We start from the raw sequence: 23,558 nt of genomic DNA, 5'->3' as shown, positions 1-23,558 counted from the left end.
TGCAGAATTTTATAAATCGCTGTTAGTTGAAAAGGTTTCAAACAAACAGAAACAGACAGCCATAAACGTTCCGTATGAAATAAACAAACAAAACATTCAAAGTCAAATGTATTTATAGTGTTCAGTAGTTATAACCACATTTAATTCTATTTTTTAATCGTATTAAATTGAGGAAAGTAGTTCACTACAAATATGAAAAGACTGAAGTAATTACTTACAATTCAATTTCCGTAAGAAAGCCATTACTGTATTTAACTTTTATTTTGACCTGTTTTGTACAGGTACATTTATTGCTAATTGTGATCAAAAATTTCTTACTCATTGAACAGAACTGAATGTGTTTATATTTGTAGCATGTATTTTGAGATCTTTGTTAATGTAGTTTTTGAGATATTCATCAAATTAACATTTAAAATGCTTTGAATCTTGTTTTTACTTATGGTTTAAAAATATACGTATGTCGATAAGTTGACATTTTCGAGTTTTTTCTCAAACAATACAAATTTGTAATAACTTTTTACTAGTAGTTTTTAAAAATAATATGAATTAGCTATTATCTAATAGCACATACATTTTGGTAGAATTTAGCGATTATTCTATAATAACTTCTAAAGAGCAAAGCCATAATTTTATAATTATTTTCAATTCCAATTCAATATTTCACAAGCATCATCTGAAACTAAAAAAGAAAACTTCATTTGTCTTAAAGATAAGTTAATATAACTTTTTGAACAGTTAAGACTATAAATATGTGTAATAAATCACATAAACATAAATTATATATGTGTAAAAACGTCTTAGTACTACATGTGCTTCAGAAATGATAAATTATTAAGCACAAATATATATAAGCTCATTATATTTTTTTAAAATCTTAATATTAAAAAAATAATATGTAACATTATATAGTATGCAAACTAATATTATTCATACTATGTTACTACATAGGTGTCAAAGATTCCGCTTTCTTCAAATTGTGATTATGTTATACCTTAAATACTTTTTGTTATGTTACAAAATAATCTTTGAAAAAGCATGTATCAATGAGATTATTTATGCATTGTGCCAAATTCATCTTTAGAATAAAAATAGCATTTTTAAATATTGTACTTCTTGCAGAAGGTCAAATGGCCCAAAGTATTGAGAAAATAAAGTTATAAGTCAAAAGATCAGAAAGGAATATTTAAAACAAAAAAAGAGAACATGTACTTAAAGAAGTTGACAATAGAAGATCTTAAAAAATATGGGGAGGGAGAACTAGTATGAAAAATTTTAACTTTTTATTGATACCTACTGATAAAAATAAAAATTACTTCAGGAAAGTTTTTTTTTTCTTTCAAAGAAATGGTAAACAATTTATAATAACTGATACTTACCACAGAGCTCATTCTAGGCAGAAAAAAGGGCAGGGTGCAGAAGTTTAAAAAAAGGGCATTATTATTCTAAAAAGGCAATTTCTTTCTATGGTCTTTACACATTCTAAATAATTATGATTTAATGATAGTGGAAGTAACTGCAAACTTTCAAAGACAAGTGCAACAAGGGGGTGTGATGGCTATTTTTCCTTTCCAATGTAAATCTATGTATTGACAGCAATGACAAACTAAATAAAAAGAGTTGAAAATAACAAAAATTTAAGAAATCCATAGTAGAGTTTGGGGAAAAAACAGAGAAGGGTTGAGGAAAAAAAGGGTATGGAGTCTATTATATCAGGGCACTAATTTACTTCAGGGGCGCAACAGGGTGGATTCTTTTGACTGAAAGGGCAGCAGGGTGCTGCGCCCTGTTTACCCTGCCTAGAATGAACTCTGCTTACCGCGTGCTTTGCGGTAAGTATCAGTTATTATCGCATGCTTCATTTAAAAAACTTTATTAATATTATATGATATCATTTCCACGGAATATTATTTATTGTATTTATAATATATGTTTCAAAGAAAAATATTAATTTTAAGAAGAAGAATATAAAGTAGACTCGATTTTAGACTTTTTTTTTCATAATTAATTTTAAATTTTTGTATCAAAATAAATATAATAACTAGCTCTTGAAATTAGGCCAATTAAACCTTGATTATTAAGAATAAATTTTCGGCAACTGCTGCTGTCATTTTCATTTCTGTATTCTTTCATTGTTTCTTTCATTTTATCTTTAATTTCTTTCTTTTGCATTTGTTTTTTTTTTTTACCTTTTTCAATTTCTATTTTCTTTTCAGATTAATCTTCTCCTTCAGTTATTGTCATGTTTTGTTTTTTTTTTTTAATTTTATTTTTAAACCTTTTTTTTTTTTGGAAATATTACTTTTAGTGGTTTATACAGTGAATTCGCAATAACTCGAATCTGGACTGACGAAAAACTTCGACATATTGGAAGTTCGACTTACCGTTAGTTTTGGTTTTGGACTTTCAAAATATTGTCGGATTATTTAATTATTTCTTATTAATTACAAATCTTCTAAATGCTTACAATATTTAAGATCATTTTTCTGACAAGTCATTTACGATAAGACTGTTTGAAGCACTTTCTAATATCCTGGTCCATCGGCTGCAACTTTGCTGTTGTGTTTGGCGGGAGAAATTGCAAGTTTACTGCTTTCAAATTCGGTAGATCACTATACGCTGTGCATTTATCCATAAAGAGTATCACTTTTCTTTTTTTGGCGAAGAATTTCCGATCCAATTTTCTTACATAGTCTTGAAATAAAACTGATGTCATCCTAGGTTCCTTGACTGTCCTCTAACTAGGACAGTCAAACGTTCCTTGCTCATTTTACCCCCTGAGCAGTTTTCATCCTAAAACATCATAGTCTTATTTGGAAGACATTTAAAAAATAAACCCATTTCATCAATATTGAAAACATCATTTTAACTGTATCCTTGAAATAAATTTGGTAACGTTTCATTTAACCACTGTTCACATACTTCAAGAGGGACAGCTTTAGCTTCTCCATGAAGAGTGCGAAAGACATTGTGTGTGTGTTGCAAGGGAAGGAGCAAGATATCAGCTCCTAGGTTTCTTTTCTTTGTTTAAAAGATCCAAAAAAAATCGAGTTAAAGGGAGTAAAATTCGAGTAATCGAGAATAATTAACATGGAATTGAAGATAAAAGGGTGGGACCACATAAAAAAAATCGAGTTATAGTAATATTCGAGTCATCGTACTTCGAGTTATAGCGAATTGACTGTATTAACTATTTTTGCCATTTCTCTTCCCACCTTATTGTCATTTTGTTTGGGTTTTAGACAAAATATAGTACCTACCTTTTTTTTTAATATTTTATTTTTCAGCAAAGAAACAAAATAAAATATCAGCCTACTCTTTGAGGAGTTTCTTTTCATCAGTGATTATTTCTACTTTATGACCTCAATAAAAAATAAAGTTAGCCAGTTTTGAAAATATATGGATACAAACTGTCAATAGAAAAGGGTAGAAAAGATCATTAAAGAACATCATATTAGACGACAATGAAAAAATAAAATCCTTTCATTCAAATATATTAAAATTAAAGTTAGAATTAATGGAAGTTGAATTGATTGAAAGTTGAAATGAAAGTTAAAACTTTATTGTGCTTAAATTTAGCCTATTTGAATATTTCTTAAATAAAATTCATTGCAACTTGTCAAACATTTAATTAAAAAATAAATAGATGTTAATAAAAATAAACGTTTTTGGGTGAATTTCCTGGAACTAAGGAGTAGTGAGGATGGAATGTCAAATGAATAAAAGAGGCGGTGTCGAGTGAGTGTGTGATGATAATTTATTTGGTTGCCACTTTATTTTATTTAGTTGGTGAGTGGTCACTGCTAATTTTGCCCTTTAATTATGCATATGATTAATTAGGCCTGGTAGTTTCTAATTGAAATGAAAACTCATTCAGGACAAAAGGTACAATAAATAAACTGATCCTACATTAATAAAAAAACATCAAAGAGTTGATATCTATGAGGTTATAGTAAAAAAGGAAGTTTATTAGAAGTTAACATGTTTAATATTTTAACAGTATAAATGGAAAGCAAATTAGGCTGCAATAATAAGTAATCTCTAAACATTCAAATTAACTGTTAAAAAACCTAAAAGTTATACTTTTAACAAGCATTTAGGAAATTATATTTTAAAACTTCATGATATCCTGAGCTGTGATAATACGGTAGATAAAAACGCTATAGAGAGAGGTTATTTTGTCTATCAACTTTTGAATAGTTCATAATTGCAGTAATAACTAAAAGTGTGTTTTAGTTTAGTAGATAAAACATTAGATGAATAAAACATTCAGAGAAGAATAATTCTAATGTTACAAAAATTTATATGAAGACAAAACACACATGGCTATTAAGGCTCAGTAAAAATTGGACAGTTTCAGCCCTGTTGCTCGAAATTCACACTTAGAGTCCAAAGCAAACTGCTAAGAAAGATTTTTATTCCAGTGAATGGGCAGTTGAACCTTGCAGCAGATAAAATAAGATTTTCTATTTTGTTCCTTCAGTTTCAACATTGCAACATCATTTGTTCACCTTTTTGCATGATTCTATCAATCAATCTCTTTCTTTATTTTACTAGTTTTTATTTTCACATCAATTGTACAAGTATAAATTACCACTAACAGCCTCTTTCATGCTGATCAGTTAAAAAGAAGAAAAAATAGGTTAGTGAATTGAAGATTCTGCATTTGAAGTATTTTGGGAGTCAAGTAATTCAATGTTGCATCTTGAGTTTTTATAAATAATATTAAAAAGTTAACATTGAGGAAAATTATTAATTATCGGTCTATTATTTGTTGTGTACACTTGTAGTAAATTAACCCTCTGACAATTCTACTTATTGAAAGTCTTATTTTGAACTGCATTTTTTCTCCACAAAGTGCAAAACTAGGTTTCTCATGATATTAAATGTAATAACATAATATAAAGATAAAAAATCTCTCACTTATTTTGCCTTTTCAAAAAATTTTTACGAAGATAAAATCTATGCTCTAAGGTTCATTCTTTTCCAAATTTCTTGCTAAAATTTTCTAAGTATTACTGTGATAAGGAATTAGTCTATTATTAAAGGGTATATTGCAAATTTGATTTTTATTTTTAATTTTTTTTCCTTCAGATTATTAGTCAGATTTAGATTATTATTTGTGCTGAACATCTTTTTATTTTAATTATTTTTAGATTAATGATTAATTTCTGCCAGAATTCTCTATATTTCTTAAATTGATTTTAGGTAGAGGTATAAACAAATTGTATTTTCCTTGGTTTACCATAAAATAACTTAGATGCTACTCTTGATTAATTGCTGATAATCATTTTAATAATTTTGTTTGATCACTAATTTATATTTTTCTTTTTTCAGTTTTGAAATTATCAGAAAATGTGCTGGCTGTGATAAACAGTAAGTTATATAATTTTTTTTTTTTTTTTAATTACAGATACGTTGATAAAACATTAAAATTTTAACTGTGTTTTTCATGTCTGAAATGATTTATTAGAAATGCTCTTTAAAAAATTCTGTCATAATAGATACAGACAGAATTGGTTAAAATTCACTGATAAAAAGAAAAGTTAATAAATAAAAGTCAAAAGAGAAACAGAAATAAGAAAATTTCTTTTAATAATTTTGCAGATAACACCATCAGTTAGGGAGCTTCTTTGGGCACTGAGAAAAATACAATAATCAGTTTTTCAACATGGTTTCTTCACACAAAGAAGATGATGAGTTGCCGGACAAGAATGTTGCTAGAGATTTCTATGCAAAATATGAACCCAAAGAAGTTCTTGGAAGGTATGTTTTTTTATTGTTTAGTATTTAACCTGAAAAAATATTTTTTGTTTTTAATTTATCATATTTACCTATGCTTTAAATGGATATATAATGATAAATTATATATGCTAGAAGAGCTGTCTTCTCAGTTACATTTCTTGTTGGTGAAGCTGACTTTATTATTGGGTTTGAAGCCATCTATGCATTAAAATCTCACAGGGTACAGTGTATTTAAGCAAATGGAGCATATTTCGATTATATGAACTGCTTTTGAAAAAATATACGCAATTTTATGTATTAATTTAAAATCTGACATATTTTATGCATAAACCTAAAGGGTGTTAGATTTTTAAATTCTTTACAAAACTTAAATAAAATCAGCTTTTTTAAAAGAAAAAAGATAAATTAAATTTATTAATTGTCATTTTTAGTCCCCCCCCCCCCCGTAGTTTCTTTTTTTCTGAAAGAACTCTCAACCCTGGATATTTTAAGTGCAGTTATTTGTTATTTTGTGTCAGAATCAATTTATTGTAATTTTGAACTGCAAATGAGGTTTCAATTGAAGATATTTTCTTGCAGAGGCGTGAGTAGCACAGTAAGAAGATGTGTGGAAAAAGATACTGGACGAGAATTTGCGGCTAAAATTATTGACATCAGCGCAGATATGGATGATTCTTCTGGTAGTTTAAAAGAAGCGACTCTTAGAGAAATATCAGTTTTAAAATTAGTAGCTGGACATCCTTACATAAGTAAAATATTTATAATTATTCATTTTTTTATTGAAATAGCATTTTTAATTACTTTTATTTTTTTTTAAAAAAAACTAGCAATACAAGACTGGTCATTTTCAGCAAAAATCAAATTTACATGATCATATCTTTTTTTTTAAGTGAAAATAATACTTTTTTAGTAAATAATATTTAACAATTTACACATTAGTTCTATTCAGTTTACAAAAGGACTAGGAAAGCGTATAACACAGGATTAAAAAGATAAATTTTAAAAAGTAGTAAATATGAAACTAAAAATATGTCTTGAAATTTTGTTTCTATTGTATGGAAAAGTTAGTTTCTTAAGATTGACTTTACATTTAGCTAACTTTACATTTTAATTTAGTTTAGAATTTTTTGCATTTAAAATATTATTGTTCTTCTTTTGTTTTTAGTTGAACTACATGATGTATTTGAGTCATCAACTTTCATTTTCCTAGTTTTTGAAATGTAAGTTTTTAACTTTAAACTGCCTATTGTAGGGGTGCAGAACTTGTAGCCCATAGACCAAAAGTTTTTATTGAATAGAATTGTTGTTATTGAATAGATAATGATAGATTAGAACTAATAGATATTATTAATTATAATACATTATGACTTTTAAATTATAACATTTTAAGGGAGTTACTTGTCCAAAGAGTTTAGGAAAATTGGTTTTTAATTAAAATTTAAGTAAATACATTCACTTTTGTGTTGAGAAAAATTAAAAAAATAGGCTATAGTTCATTTAATGAAACAAAAATCATTTAGAACATATAATCAAAATGATATGTTCTTATTAATGCAATAAATTAATAAATGATTATTAAATGACGGCAGAAAATTGAACTTTGTGACTTTGCCTAAATTGATCATACTTTGAAAATAATAGTTGTGCACCTCTAATCTAAACTATTAACATTATTTGACTTATAATTTTGAGAAAGATATTAAATTTAGTTTCTTTTTAGATGCAAAAATGGAGAGCTTTTTGACTACCTTACTAACGTAGTTGCCTTATCTGAAAAGAAGACCAAGTAATTATTAGTTAATAAACTAATACTGCATGCATTTGTTCTGTTTAAAATTCCCTCATTTCTTTCTCAAGCATTGAGAAATTTTCCATTATGGTTACGGTTTCTTGCTAATGCTATTTGAGCTTCACAGCACTTGGTTGAATATTTTCCTCTAAAATGTCATTTTTTAAAATGAAGAAAATAAGATAAGTGCTGTATTTAATATAAAACTAATTATATGCAAAATCTCTCTATTCAACTAATTTATGATTATGAATAAATGTATAATAGCATGCTATGAATGTCTAACTACAGTATTTGTCACTCCTGAGTGTGACTGTAGGTTTGTTTTTCTTTAAACAATTAATTTGTGGTAGCTTAAGATGTGATTTATGAAGATGCAAATGCTTGGTTGTTTATTATTAATAGTTTTGTGTTAATTGGCTCAGCATCTATCATGGAAGGATTTGTGAAAATAATACTTGTTGGTACAAAGCTTAATTGTAATAGAAATGTTCAGATAATAGAATATTTTAAAATATATACTTTTGAATGAAAATAAAATTTATCTGCACGGTCTGATTCATTTAATTTTTAAAAAATCAGAAAACTTCCACTCTTAAGTATGTAAATTATTATTTTTTTACTCTACATACAACAGTATGCATTTTTAGAAATATTTTTTTCAGCTTTTTTATTTAAACAGCTCATTTAGAAATTACCAAGATTCTGTGCAATTTTTATTCGTTATAGTTTGGATACAATATGCATTTGTTAATTTTAAATGCTTTTTCTCAAAACACTATAACATATAAAGGATAGCTGCTATTTTAGTACAGTCCCATTTACTTGAAATAAATTTTGCAAATATATAACAGATTTAGTTTTTGTTATAGGAAAGATTTTTATAGCTTTTAGTCAGGTAAAAGCCAACTGCCGTTTTTGAGACTGAGCATTTTGTTCACTGTGTCATCATTTTGATTTATAGAAAAAAATCCACCCTGAATGAAATTTTTATCTGATATGCATTAAAAAAATTTATTGATGAGCTAATTTAAAATCTTAAATAAACCAAATAAGGAAAATTATAATGGTCTAATTTTCTGAAATCTTACATTATCAATGATATACGGCTCTCTACTGATCAAAATTGAAACAAATTACATTTCAAACTTATATAAAACCAAAAAAGAGATAATTATAGAATTGTTATATTTTAAAGAATAATATTTTCTGTAAAGTAGTTAGTAGCAAAGTATTATGCTTCTTCAACAAATAGGTCTCAAGAAAGTGTACTATAAAACTTTTTAATAATTTGAGATAATTTTCTTTCTAAATTAAGATAAAGTGTTATATTTATCTTGTTTTCTACAATTTATGAGCTTTTATGTATAATTATGTTATGTATGTGTAGTTTCTACAGTTTATCTTTGGGGAAACTTTGAAGTTTTTGATGAAAAGAAAGTTTTTAATATATATTTTCAGTATGAAACTTTATATACAAATAATTCATAATATTTTTAAATTTGTTAGCCTTAAGCCTTAAAAAATGTCACATTAAAAAATTCACAATTCTTAATATTAAAAAAAGAAAAATTGCAGAGTTGAAAATATTTTTGACTCACTCCCTCCTCTTTTTTAAAGTCTGCAATAGTTGTTTACTGATTACAAATTTTTATTTGTGATTATATTTGTTCTTATTTCTTCCACAGTCATATATATTTGTATTTAATGAAAATGTAATGATTGTAAAATTTTGTTTTTATACATTATCAATTTCGTTACAGAACTGTTATGAAGCAGCTTTTTGAAGCAGTCGAATTCATTCATGATAAAAATGTTGTTCATCGAGATTTAAAGGTAATTTACCTTTGCCCATTTATATTTTATCAGCTTTATAAATAGTTGTATGTTGGATTATGTTGTACATCATATTATGCTTAAACTTAAATTAAAAAATAATCAAGGTATTGTTCCCAGATAAAAGAGCAGTTATGGAACACTTTATATCCCAAATTGCAAATTTTTATAATTTTCAGTTAATATACATAAAAAAAAAAATTTAATATCTTAAAATAAGGCATATTATTTCATTACAAAACTTAAGAATTCTAAAAGATATTAAAAAGTTGTCTGGGTATTTCTCAGTTATTACAAAAGATGTATTTTAAATCATTTGAATTGAAACTTTGATTATCTGAACCAGCTGTTTCATTTTTTTTCTCACATGACCTTAGTATTTGAGGAAAAGTTAAAAAGTACTTTAAAAATTAAAATTGAACTGACTGTAAACTAAGTTTATTCTTCTAAAAATGAAAGGAATACTCAGTTAACATTATTTATTTTTGTGATAAAAAATAGTAAAGATATGAAAAATGTTTGAAAATATTATTATTATTATTATTTTAGAGAATTTTAAATTTGTCGCAAAATTATATTAGGTTAAATAATGAGTCAGTACTGTAAAGAATTATAATTATGTACAGTGTGCCAAAAAGAAAACGGACCACAATGAACAACTTTTATTCTAATGATCAAATCTTCACGTTCTAGGACTCAATAGCTCAAAGGGATAACCTCAAATATGCTAATTAATAAGTGCATACGATATTTTAAGTTACGAAATCAAGCATAAAAACATACTTTCTCTGAATAAACATACATTTTTTTTCAAGGGATTCGGACTTCTGACTCTCAAAATAAGGTCCCAATAGTTTGATCTGGAGAGTGCACAATAGGAATTTTGAGCGAAATCGGTTGAAAAGTTCCCTTGAAATTGAATTAAAAGTCAGATATTTAGAATTCGATTTCTCAGAAACTATTCGACTAATTTTGCTGAAATTTTGTACTGTATAAAATTATATTCTTTAAAATAATACAAAAATTGTATACCTTACAATTCAAAAGTTTTTAGACAATATTTAAATTAAATAATAATAAATATTTACTTAAAAAAAATTTTTTTTGCATTGAATTATGTGTGGTTTAATGAATTTTATAATTGTGTGCAAAAATGTTTCAATTTGCTTGCAAAGTTCTTAAGATATAGCGAAATATACAGAAAGTAAAATTAACATTAAAGGATCCAAATTTTGGGGCGCTCTCCTGTTCAAACTATTGGGACCATAATTACCAGATTGTGGCTACTCCCTCCCTATATTATGAGGGTCAGAAATACGAATGGGTCGGGGAAAAATGGGTTGTTTATTCTGAAAAAGTACGTTTTTGTGTCTGATTTTCTAACTTAAAATATCATCTGCACTTATTAATTGCCATATTTGCAGTCTCTCTCTCTCGAGCTGTTAAAATTGAGTCCTAGAATGTGAAGACCAGAACATTAGATCAAATGTTATTTGGGGTGGTCTTTTTTTTTTTTTTTTTTTTTTTGCACAATGTGCATGCATATTATACAGGTGTAGCACATATTTTACATTTAAAAGTGCTCAAACTGCCCATGACTATACAATTTCTGGATCTCTACAATTTTCTTAATACTTATGTGTAATATTATAATTATCTTTTTGATATGTTTATATTTTAGCCTGAAAACATTTTATTAGATGATTCTTTTAATGTAAAGTTGACAGACTTTGGCTTTGCACAAGTTCTATCTCCTGATGAAAGATTATATGGTAAGTGATAAATATTTTTTTAACAACAGAATGATCCCTATTGTGTTAAAAGTTAAGACTTTGGGTATGATTATTTTAGCTTATTTATTTTAAATCTGAATATGGTAGAAAAATATTAATCAATAGCAGTCTTTAGTGTTTTGATTCAGTTAATTTCTTTTCGAAGCTGGGCACAATTTAGTAATAAAAAAAAAATTCGATTTTTTTTAAAAAAATTCACTTTAAGTTAGTTTTAATTGCAGTTAATAAAGTTAAATACTACAATTATTTCAAAAACTAATTGTGATAATATTTACTTGTAGAGCATAATGACATGAACTTTAATTCTGCTAATATTTATGTGTCATAAAAATTAGTGAATCATTTCTAAGTGTAAAATTTGGCATACAACAAAGAATGGGTTTTTATTTTATTTTTAATCCCACAATTTTCTGTGACTACTAATCTCAATTATTGACTTTTTCACCGCTCTAACATCTAACTGTCTCGCAAATCTATTTCAAAGTATTTGTAAGTCGAAACAAATGAACTCCTTTTTTACTAAACTGACCATCTTTTTTTGCATACTGACATAATTCCTTTATTATATTTTAAGAAGAAAGTTGTGCCAAAATATGAAGAAATAAACTATCTATTTTAAAATAAAATAATATCTATTTAATTTAATATTATCTTTTTTTTTAATTTAGCGATTGCATTTAGTTTTTGCTGTTTTATATTTGTTTGGATCTGTATAATTAAGAGGATTCGGAGCTCTATAAACTCAATTGTTTATTTATTAATAATAAGCTTTTTGTTATTCATTTATACTATGCTTTTTTTATATTTTTATAGTGCACTCTTAAACTGTTGTTGTATGAATGCATAATTTTATTTTACTATGTAATTTTTTAAACAATATTTTTCTTATTCTTTAGAACTATGCGGGACACCTGGCTATTTAGCACCTGAATTACTCCGCTCTTCCATGTATGAAAATGCTGATGGCTATGGCAAGGAAATCGACATGTGAGTATTTTATATGTGAAGAAAAAAAAGTAATACTTATCTCTAATAATGCTGATACAAAACATAAACAAATTAGTATAAATTATTCATTTTAATGCTAGTTCTCATGATCATACATATTATTTTGTTTGACATGTACAATGAAATAAAAATAAAAAGTACACTTAATATGGCTTCGATTTTAAGGATTGAATTTTCACGTACAACTGTATAAAAAGCTACCCTTAAGTATACTAATTGATTACTGTTAACTATTAAATTAAGAAAGCAGACACAAAACCATACTTTTAATAAATATGCCTTTTTTGACACATTTGGATTCTTCACAAATATGACAAAATATCAAATGTATATAACTTTTTATTTTAAATAAGTGCCAGGTTGGAGGTACACTTATTTACCAAATATGCATAAAATTTTTCAACTACCAAATATGCAAAAATTCAAACTTGGAATAATGAAATCAACTTATCTAATGTAGAGATTTTTGCAGTGGAAAATACCATTAATGAACAATATAAATTATATATTTATCCCCAAAGCAAAGCTTATTCAGAAAAAAAGTTAAATACTCCCAATACTATATTTACACACAATTATGAAAGGCAGCATAAATTTTATTGATTTTTTTTTATTGTTAGATTATAATTAAAATATTATAAGTCCATTATTAAAAAAATTAGAAATTATTTATCAAAAAAATAATAACTTAAAAGGAACTTTTCAAAAGCAGTTTGTCTAAATAAATAATTGGTAATTTTCTTGATTTATTTATTAAATTTTGTGATTGTGCACAAAAAAATACTTGCACTTTAAAACTTTGCATTTATTTACAGATGGGCATGTGGTGTCATCATGTATACTCTGTAAGTAAATTCCCAACATTATTTCTCTTTTCTAAACACTAAATGCTTTCATTTGAATTTTCTATATTAAATCTCAAAAACATTAGAACATCAATATACAGAATTTTATGTTTGTTATATTTTATTTTAAAAATAATAAATAATGCAATTGAAATTTGGCATTGAATTTAAATGAATGAATTTTAAATACAGGTTATGTTGAAATATATTGGTTAGAAAATTACTTGCATGAAACATTAGATCAGTTTTGACTGTAAATATTGTTTGATTTAAGGTAAATTATTTAGTTACCTAGTAAAATCATAATGAGCAATTGTTAAAAATTGATCTTTTATGAATATAAACTATAAGAACACAAGGAAAACAATTAAAATTATTGTTATAAATAAATTATTTAATTTCTGCATGGTTCAATTTGGAATTCTTTCTTTCTTTTTTTTTTCTTTTTCTTTTTTTTTTGTTTAATACTATTATTCCTTGTTTTTAAACATTTGTGCTGTTTAAATACCTCTGTGTAATTACAGTAGAGATGTAATTATCTAAGTTAAAATGAATCAAAACTTACTCAGATAACCAAGAAGTTTTATTTGAATAAATTGTGCATGTTCAAATGTACATTTTAACAAGTACTAAAGTTATACACTTGCAATTCATCATGTTATATCTTTCCCCTTTGATGAGAAAGAGAACTGTGTGAAACAAGGAAAAGTTAAGAAAGGTAGTTTTAGATTTTTTTTAATAAATAAGAAATAAAGTTCAGATTTCTTTTGGGAGTTTTAATAAAGATAAATGTTGAACAGAAAAAGAAACAAAATTCAAGAAATATTTGATTGCTTAGTTAAGACGGAAACTGGCGTAATCAAGGTTTTACTGTACTATCTTTCCCATGTAATATTTAGAGATACCAGTTTGAAATTATTTCCTTGAGAACATTTACCCATTTTTAAAAAGAACAGATAATTTTTATTTTAAAATGTTCTTCATTATAATAATTTGTTGTTGTGTGTTTCTTTATGTTAATTAAAATAGTTTTTAGTTATGTTTTCCCCTCATATTCCTTTTTTTTTAAAACTTATTCACAATTTTCACTTTTTCATTTTACCATCAATATAATTTATTTTTTATTGAGGCATGTGTTATTTTTATAGTCTTGTTGGTTTTCCACCATTTTGGCATAAAAAACAGATGATAATGTTAAGAAATATTATGGATGGAAAGTATGAATTCTGCAGTCCGGAATGGGATGACATTACAAATTTACCAAAGGATTTAGTAAGTTGATTGTAATAATTAACATTATTTCAATTTTTGTTCCAAATATTGTAATATATTGTGTGACAGTTACTATAATAGGTTGAAAACTGTACTTAAATTTTTAAAACAAAAAAAGATTGATTATATTTTTTATGAAAATAATTTTGTACCTAAATAATATTTTGTTGAAGGTTAACATTTATCTACTTTATTCTTATTTTTTTAGTTTACTAAAATGCAATCTTGTAATCCACCTTGCATAAGAATCCTTCCCCCAAAATTTTACTATATTTGAATTAAACTTTTGCTAATTATGTTAAGTACCATGGATAAAAAAATATAAATTTTGTTGTCCAGAATGGTTTTGGACGATGAAAAAAATTTCTTTGATAAAACAAATTTTTTTACTTAGTTAATACATATAAAACTACATTTAAACATTTGAGGAAGGATGAGTAGTTTTTTCATTGGGAGTGGGTGAGATTTTCTTTGAAATAAATAATTTTGCTAAAAGTTAATAGATATTCTATTGCTCTTTTCCTTTAAAAAAATTCTACTTAAATTTTTCAAGTTTTTAAAAATGCAATTTTTGTAGTTGACTTTAAATAACTATTATATTAAATTTTAAAAAAAAATCAGTCTTTATTTTCTATATGTTTTTTTTTCTGTACCTTTTTTCTTTAAAAAGAAGAGAGGGTGAGAAATGTTTTGTAAATGCTTACAGTGGTATACTAAGGATTGTTCTTGATGTGACTAATGTTAACATTTATTCCAGTTCACAGAAAATGAGTTACAGATGTTTATTTTTATTAAGAGTCAGTATTAGTGCAGTGAATTTCAACACAAAATTTTTGTTTTTATTTTTGTATTTTAGCATCACTTATTTCTCTTTTATATACATAGCTCATAATTATTTATTATTTTCATGCAAAGTTGTAACATATAATTAAGATTTCTTTTTTTAAACTTTATTTTGTTTGTTACTCCTATATTATAACCCACTGAGAATTTCAGCTTTTTTTTACCTTTTTGTCAATCTCATCACTTATCAAACAGGCAATGTATATTCGTGTTTTTGCTTACATCTTTATTATGTTGCATTATACCTTTTTTACCTTTTTGTCAATCTCATCACTTATCAAACAGGCAATGTATATTCGTGTTTTTGCTTACATCTTTATTATGTTGCATTATACCTTTTTTACCTTTTTGTCAATCTCATCACTTATCAAACAGGCGATGTATATTCGTGTTTTTGCTTACATCTTTATTATGTTGCATTATACCTTTTTTACCTTTTTGTCAATCTCATCACTTATCAAACAGGCGATGTATATTCGTGTTTTTGCTTACATCTTTATTATGTTGCATTATACCTTTTTGTCAATCTCATCACTTATCAAACAGGCAATGTATATTCATCATGTTTTTGAATAATAACACAAAACCTAAAATTGCAGTAGGCTTAGAGTTGTGTGGCATTGTCAAAATATTATTTGATTTGATTTGACGCAACTATGTTACTACTAATTATTACTTATTATCGCTATCTCATGTAGAATTGATCAATTAAATTATATGCCTTTGTAATGCTTTTTCTGTGTAAATCTGTAAGTTTTAATTTACCTCTGAATTCATTTTTTGTGTATTTTTTTTATTTTTTGAGCTTCTTTTTCTTTATTAATTTCAGATCAAAAAACTTTTAGTCTTGGATCCAAAGAAAAGAATAACAGCTTCTGAAGCTTTAATGCATGACTTTTTCAAAATAGTAGTAAGTGTAAGTCCTTATTCATTATTATAATTTAAAAAAATATTTTCATTTCCTTATAAAAATTATTATAGTTATTTTAATGATTATATTTATTCATTATTCTAAAGCAGGGTTTTGCAAACTTTTGTGACAATGAGCCCTTTTGACACTGTCATTCTGACAGACAACCACTTGTAGTTTGTAACTATTTTAAGTTTAATAAATTAGCCCATTCATTCCTGATTTGGTGGTGGGAAGTACATCACTATGAGAATATTCATTTGGTTGGCAATTGAGTTATTCAATTTTATTTTGAAATTCGATATAAAAATATCAAACGGAAGAAACCAAAATTAATTGGTTATAAAGGAAACAAAATACAAAAGGTAATAATTGATTAGAGAAGCAGCTGAATTAATAATTTTTACTTTCATTAACTACCCGCATAACTTTTGTTAAAAAAAAAAAAAAAAAAAAAAAAAAAAAAAAAAACAGTAATTGTATTTTTAGTACTAATAGGGGTTTGAAATATAAAAAAGACTTTTCTGGCATTGTGTGTAAATTGTGAAATGATCTATGTAAAATTATCTCCTAAATCTTTATATGACTCTGATTTACTATTTCACAACTTTTTGACAATTCAGTCATTTTATGAAGAAGAAACTCAATAAACAATTTTTCATAATTTTTATGGTATTGAATTCTTTAGCTGTGTGCTCATTTATTATTTCAAGCAATTATTAATGTGTCTGTTTCATTTGATTTCATGAAATAGTGAATTCTATAAATTTGATTTTAATGATGACAGATTTCTAGTTTTAATTAAATATTAGTTTGAGTGAATATTAACTAACTGTTTTCTTTTAATGCAAAAATATTTTTTTTAAAAAATTGTGTTTAGTTTCAAACTAATCTCAGTTGTTTAGTACTTCAGTGATAAAATTATACTGGGAACTTTTAAAACTTTTTGTTCGAAACAGTAATTTTGATATTGTAAATAGTATTTTGTAGTATTCTTTTACGATAAATTTGCCCTTTATATGATTAAATTATACCTTAAACAATGCAAATTATATGTTATTTTTCTTGATCATCTGCCTTTTTCAAAAGTAGTTTGGTATCTAAGATGTTTCAAAAAATGTCTTTGGCTACATGTACTGATATACAGATTTGATATATCTCAAGCAATATCAATGTACTCAATGTTAATCAAGTTTAATTTATGGTTGAAGAATTATAAATAAAATGTGTGTAACTAAGTGAGACTTTATATTGCAGTAGCTACCAAGTAGATAGCTGCACTTTGTTATCTAACCAAACATGAAGTACCACTAAATGGTAAATAAAGATAAGGTCTGAAGTGAACATACTCTAATTTGCCGGATAGTGTCAGCCTATTTTAAAATTTTGATTTAATTGATCCACAGAATATTATGAGAGTTACTTAATTGATTACTAAAATATTTTTTTTTTTTATATAAATACCTATATATTTTTACTTATGTTATTTTTTCTTACATTGCTGTTCTACTAGAATAAAGGTAATGCTACTTTTTAGTAAACAAACAAAAGCAGTTTGTGCAATTTTTTTTCAGAGTTGCTCTATAGCATAATGCACTTAGATATTGCGAGTAAATGTATTAGTTGTTATTTTATACTAGCTGAAAATACTTATTTCACATGGGGAAATTAAAAAATTATTCATAATTATTGAAATTCTATGAATTAACACTACACAATCATGCACAAAACTGAAAAGCAAAAAAAAGGTTTTGATGGTTTCCTTTTTTTTTGTACTTATTAGTTATACTTCCCAATATTTTTGCATTATTAGATTAAACAAAACACGCTTTTAAGAGTTCAACTCATCAAAATGAAAATTTAGCTACACTTGATTTCATTTGGCACAAAAAATGCTCCCTATATCATTTTAGCTTTCTCAAAAATTAATATGCATTACTGAAGCTATTTTTGCATTCGGTGATATATTTTTTAAAAATGCTATATTGATATAAAATTAACCTTTAAATTTATCATTCTTTCTCTAATTAAGTCATAAGTCATCTTGGCACTAAACTTTCCACTTCTTAATTCTAACCTTATTTTGCAAATATATGAGACAGTAAATTAGGTTATACCTTCAAATATATGTGTGTTTTAACAAATCACATAAAATTCCATAATTATTAAGTAAAAGCCAATTAAATACTTTTTGTGTATTATTTTGAATTATGAAGGCATCTTATTTTTTTCACTATTTTTTGTATATATTCTTTTCTATTTCATAACTATTAATCTTTTATTCTTAGACTGCAAAAGGCAGAGTATTCAATGCAAGAAAGACTTTTCAAGTAAGTTCTTTTTTTTTTTTCTTTTGTAAATATTACATATTGTGGTTTGGGTACATTTATTCAAAACTTTACTGCCCCCTTATTTTGTAAAACTAAGCCAATGTTTCAAAATTTTCTGTTGAAAATAATTTATTCATAACATTTGTATGCATGGTATTTTATTTGACTTAAAAATAGCAATAAATAGTACATTGAAATTAAAAATTTAGAGTTTATTTGAAATAAGTGGAAGTTTTATTAACTAATTAAAATACTTGTTTCTATAAATGATATTTTTGTCGATTGAAAATTGTTTAGTGGCTTTGTATTAAGCAGAAATAGTAAAATTAAAAATGAAAAAAAAAACTTTTTGCTTTACATGGCTAGCTTTTTGTTTAAACAAATAGAGTTCATGCAAGTTTAAATATTTTGCCTATGACAGAAATTACTTTATATTTGTTTTAATGTGGAGCAGAAAGATTTAAAGAAGTTTATTTTAAATTAGTTCCTATAATATTCGTGTTTCCTTTTACTGTTTTGTCTTTTAAGAGAGAAAAATTAGACAATAAAATGTTTTGGACTTCAGCAAATAAAAACTTATAATCCAACGAAATTTTCACCGCAACCTAAAATTTAAATTTTGAAACCTTCGCTAAATCACGTTAACAAACCAAGTGACTCTTCCGCAATTTTTTTTTTTTTTTTTTGGTTTATCAGATTTTCATTGTTTTTAATATTTGAAACTACGCTGGAATCCGCTAATATCGTGATTCATATTCATGCAATCTTAATATCAAACATCGATTTTCGTGTTCACCTTATTTAAATTATTCATTGTGAATCGTATTCAGGCTATTGAAAAATCTTACATCTCGATTTGTATTCACAGGATTTAAATATCCAACATCGCAATTTGTATTTACACGTTTTTAAAATCAATATTGCAATTTGTATTCACACAAATTTAAAATCCAATGTCGGTAGTTGTATTCACAGGATCTAAAAATCATATTCCCGATTTGTATTTACGCGTTAAAAATCTGATATTTCAATTTTAATCTAAATTCAATCTAAATTTTTCTTAAATTAGTTACTATAAGATTGTTTTATTGAAAGGTAATTTAATTATAAATCTCAGCTCCATAAATTATATTAAATATGAATAGTAAATAAATTGATATCCTCTTATCAAGTTTATGCTCATAAAATTTTCAGGGTTTTTAACTTCCCTTCACAATCACCCCTGATGTTTCTTTAAATGAATCGTTGCCCTTCATTTAGGCACATTCATATACTTTTAAATAAGAGTTTCATTCAGTCATGTATTTTGTAAACTGACTTGTCTCAATAGTGCATATAAAAATTTTGAAATTTTTCTAAACTTGATATATTGATATTATTTTTGCCTAATGTTTTCGTCTATATTTATTATACGTTTATAACATTGTTGTGAAAGTGCTCTTCTGTTTAAATATGTTACTGTTGACTGTCTTGAATTATTGTTTGAAATCAATGTTAATTTATTAATCAGATATTCATAAGTTATTTTGATTGCAAAATGTTTACTTAAAATAACAGCTTTGTTCACATAAACTATAAGTAACGATAATAATCTTAAATTTGTATTTGTATATGGATTTCATGAGTTACTTGTTCAAAAATTTTTCAAACAAGTTCATTTACTAATTTTGTTAATTTTCTGGTTTTTTTGTTTCTTTTTTTCTCTTTTTTTTAACATCTTAAAAATTTTTGTTCGACTTTACAATCCAGAAATTATGAAGGCTGCTATTATTCAAATAAACCATTATGGAATATATCATTTTATTTTCCTTAATTATTTTGAATACAAATTTAAGAAAAAAAAATTTGCAGACAAATTTTAAAAAAGGAATTTTGATTATCAATTTAAAAACTCTTAGCCTTCAGCTCATAACATTTAGTTATTAATCAAAACATCTTACTTACACTCTTATTTGAACTATTATGCTATTTGTACTATAAAATAAAATTCTGCAAATCATTATTTCTATTTATTATATACTCTTTACTTCATTATTTCTACTCTCATAAAAGGAAAACTACTTTACATATGCCAAAAAAAGTGGCTGAAGTTTGTCCGATAAATCTTGTTTATTAAGTTCAACTTTATTAATTTGAATAGTTTGAATTTTATGTAAAGAATCAAATGATAAAAATATTTTTTGTGATGTATTAATTTGCCTACTTAATCCTTTAATGATCAAAATTTTTTCGTGGAGTTTCTTGCAGAACAGAGTTTTTCTTTTTAGTAAAATGCACTCCAGTTTATTTTCCATTTAAGCAACCAAATATCTTATTCCTAAATTGAGTTAAATGTCAAAAGTTAGAGGTTTATCCTTATTATTTTATGCATGATGTAATACACTTAATTTTTTTTTAATGGAAGGGATGAAGGAGTTCGCATATTTAGTCCCATGCAAATATTTTGTCATTGATCAAAATAGTGTTCAAATTGACTTCTCGTGTTAATTTTGTTGTGTTGTATTTGAAAACTTATTGGTCACCATAGAAAACTTCCAAAGTATTATTTTATGGTAAGATAGCCACAATTTGAAATTGTAGCTTTAATTTCTGTGCGTATTAAATATTTATTTATTTTAATCAAGTGCACCAAAAAAGTTTTTTTTTTTTTTTTTTTTTTACTGAACATAAAATTCTTTGGTCTTATTTAGTTTATTTCTTTTATACTATACTATTTCTTTAGTTTAATATACATAATACAATGAAATATTTTCTTATTCATATTTTTAGTTTGGAATTCTTTGTGTACGTGCTGTGATACGTTTAAAGAGATTGAAATATACTCCTGAACCACTATCTGTAGATATTGCCAAAGGTGATCCATACCGATTGAAGACACTTCGCAAGGTATATATTGTTGCTCCTCACTTTCAATCGTTCTTTTAGAATTTTTTAAAAAAAACATAACTTTATAATGAATATAAATGAATTTTATTACTAATCATAAGTGATTAAAAAAAATGCTGCAACAAATTTTTAAGATAGAGTACATCATGTAGAGATTAGGGATTGCATAGTGATCCATGACTGTAAGCATCAGGAAAAAGGTAGCTGGAGTAGATAATTAAAACAGACAATAGAATGATTAGTTGAAAATTTATGTTGGTCATCGTAATACATATGGCATTCTAAGTGAATGTAGTTTTGTAATATTACAACACATGCCCGAAGGTTGCACCGTAGCATAAAGACTATGCATGCCGGACATAGTCAAACACACCAATTTCTTTGCTTTTAGCTATTCTTGCTATGAGGTTTATTACAAACTAAGCTTGCTCACAGCGCCTAAAAGCTTTAAGATATCTGCAAAGAAAGGCATTAAGGCTTCCAGAATCAGGCGAGCAGAAGGAAAGGCATCTAGTGGGCAATTTTCAATACCTATAATGTTCTTTATATTTTCCAAACGTTTTTTGTAGTTCATGATTATACTGACTTTTTTGTCTTCGTGGATGCTTGGATGTGTTTACTGAGTCTGATTATTCTCCATCACTTAACCAATTATATGAGTATTGCTCAGGAGCAAGTGAATATGTGATTACTGATAGAAGGATTTACATCAATCATAAGCATTAATTATGCAAAATATATAAAATATTTCCAGCAACTATCTATTATTTAATCATGAAGAATATATCCATGTACTGCTCAAACTCGGAATGTTTGTCTACTTTTTGCTAAGTTAAAAGTTTCTTCAAATAAGCTAAAATACTGTCAGCCATTTTTAATTTAGTGCTTTGAAATTTCATGAATGACTAAATTTTTATTGCTTTTTTATGTAAATATAAATGTGAAATCCTTTGGTCTATAAGTGAAAATATTTTTGACCTATTTATAGGTAATTGATGGTTGTGCATTTAGAGTGTACTGTCATTGGGTAAAGAAGGGAGAAATGCAGAATAGAGCAGCTCTTTTTGAAAACAGACCTCGTACAGAAATGAAAACTTTGATCAACGAAGCTTTAAAACTTGCTGCTGCCAATTGATACTACTTAAAAAAAGGGAATCGTTATTTACTGAACCATGAAAGCTAAATTTTTCAAGTAAAGTTTTAGATCCCTTTTAAAATGGGGTGTTTATTAATTTTCTCTGTTCATATTTATTAATTTATTCTTAAAATAAAGTATTAGTAAAGAATAGTGTGATACCTTTTCTTGAACAAACTTTGTGTAGTTATCACTACATCTTAAATCAAATTGCTATATGTATTGTTTTCCTTATTTTCATGTATTTGTAAATATCAACTGAATGTTTATAGTGTAAATAGTAGGAATTTTACTATTCCCAATATTCTTTCACTTTTCTGATTCAATTCCATTGAAAGTTCTTTCATTAATTTATTTTTGCATATGTTTTGAAGTCAAATTAATATATTTCAGCTTTATATAATGGACAAACTCATTTCCAACATAAAGGAAAATTTGAATTGCACAAAAAAAATTTCTTCATTTTTTCAAGTGTTGCATTTTATTAGATATCATATGCAATAAACTCTCTCTGAGGTGGAATTTATCACTAGACATAAATTCTGTTTCAGAATGGTTTACACAAACACACATTTTTATAAAATATGATGATTAAGATTCTATTACATAAAAGTAATTAAATAATCTTTTAAAACTTGAAACAAAAATACTTATAAATGTAATTTTTCTTATTGTTGAATGTTTACACATTTTATAAAATGAAAAATAAAGTACTTTTTCATTGTTTTCTATTTGCAACACATGCTTCTGTTATAAATCAAATGTTACAAACTATTTAAATTCTATGAGTTTTTTTTTTTTTTTTTTTTTTTTTTTTTTTTTTTTTTTTTTTTTTTAAAGCTTTCTTTGATGTAACCTTCTGTGATCATAGTGCCCTTATCAGCTCATAAGTCTGAAATATAATTACTACTGTTTTCTTTTTTTGTAAGAGTAATATATTTGAACTAAAAAAATCATTGAAATATTCAATTGAACAGTTCAAATTTCTTCATCAGTGTTACTATTGAATAATTGATCAACACAAATTTCATCATCAGTGTTCCAAATTAATAATAATTCATGTTGAAAATAAAGGATCATAACTCAAATCAAGGAGATGTTTCCTAAGACCACTTTTTGCACCTTTTGTTGACTGTTGACCTTGTTTTATTGTTAGTCGAGTGTACAGA

At 25.7% G+C, this 23,558-nt stretch overlaps 1 protein-coding gene across 4 annotated transcripts; it reads left to right on the top strand.

Annotated features, from left to right (window-relative positions):
- Position 1: 1 nt before the first annotated feature.
- On the top strand, positions 2-23,023 carry PhKgamma (phosphorylase kinase gamma). 4 transcript variants are annotated; one of them, XM_016051892.4, is made up of 15 exons: positions 2-230; positions 5,335-5,373; positions 5,605-5,763; positions 6,322-6,491; positions 6,908-6,962; positions 7,463-7,528; positions 9,295-9,367; positions 11,049-11,139; positions 12,057-12,147; positions 12,984-13,013; positions 14,162-14,285; positions 15,958-16,044; positions 18,327-18,368; positions 21,138-21,254; positions 22,243-23,023. In XM_016051892.4, the coding sequence occupies exons 3-15, from the start codon at positions 5,669-5,671 to the stop codon at positions 22,387-22,389; spliced, it is 1,188 nt and encodes a 395-aa protein (XP_015907378.1). In that variant the 5' UTR covers positions 2-230; positions 5,335-5,373; positions 5,605-5,668; the 3' UTR covers positions 22,390-23,023. The 4 variants fall into 4 exon arrangements, with proteins under 4 accessions (XP_015907378.1, XP_071039587.1, XP_015907379.1 ...); XM_071183486.2 differs by having other exon boundaries at positions 25-206; positions 15,958-16,038; XM_016051893.4 differs by having other exon boundaries at positions 25-206; positions 22,243-22,542.
- The last annotated feature ends 535 nt before the right edge of the window (positions 23,024-23,558 follow it).

This window comes from Parasteatoda tepidariorum, chromosome 7 (genome assembly GCF_982258835.1).
Source record: "Parasteatoda tepidariorum strain Cologne lab strain chromosome 7, Ptep-v5.0, whole genome shotgun sequence".
NCBI classification, from domain to species: domain Eukaryota; kingdom Metazoa; phylum Arthropoda; class Arachnida; order Araneae; family Theridiidae; genus Parasteatoda; species Parasteatoda tepidariorum.
Note: the sequence above shows the minus strand (reverse complement) of the source record. Positions and strands in the feature narration are given on the sequence as shown.

Excerpts from the sequence above, each read along its gene's own strand:
- PhKgamma (XM_016051892.4), top strand. The coding sequence starts at position 5,669 with ATGGTTTCTTCACACAAAGAAGATGATGAGTTGCCGGACAAGAATGTT. Across the intron at positions 6,963-7,462 it reads ATTTTCCTAGTTTTTGAAAT|ATGCAAAAATGGAGAGCTTT; the intron begins GTAAGTTTTTAA and ends GTTTCTTTTTAG. Across the intron at positions 7,529-9,294 it reads TTATCTGAAAAGAAGACCAA|AACTGTTATGAAGCAGCTTT; the intron begins GTAATTATTAGT and ends ATTTCGTTACAG.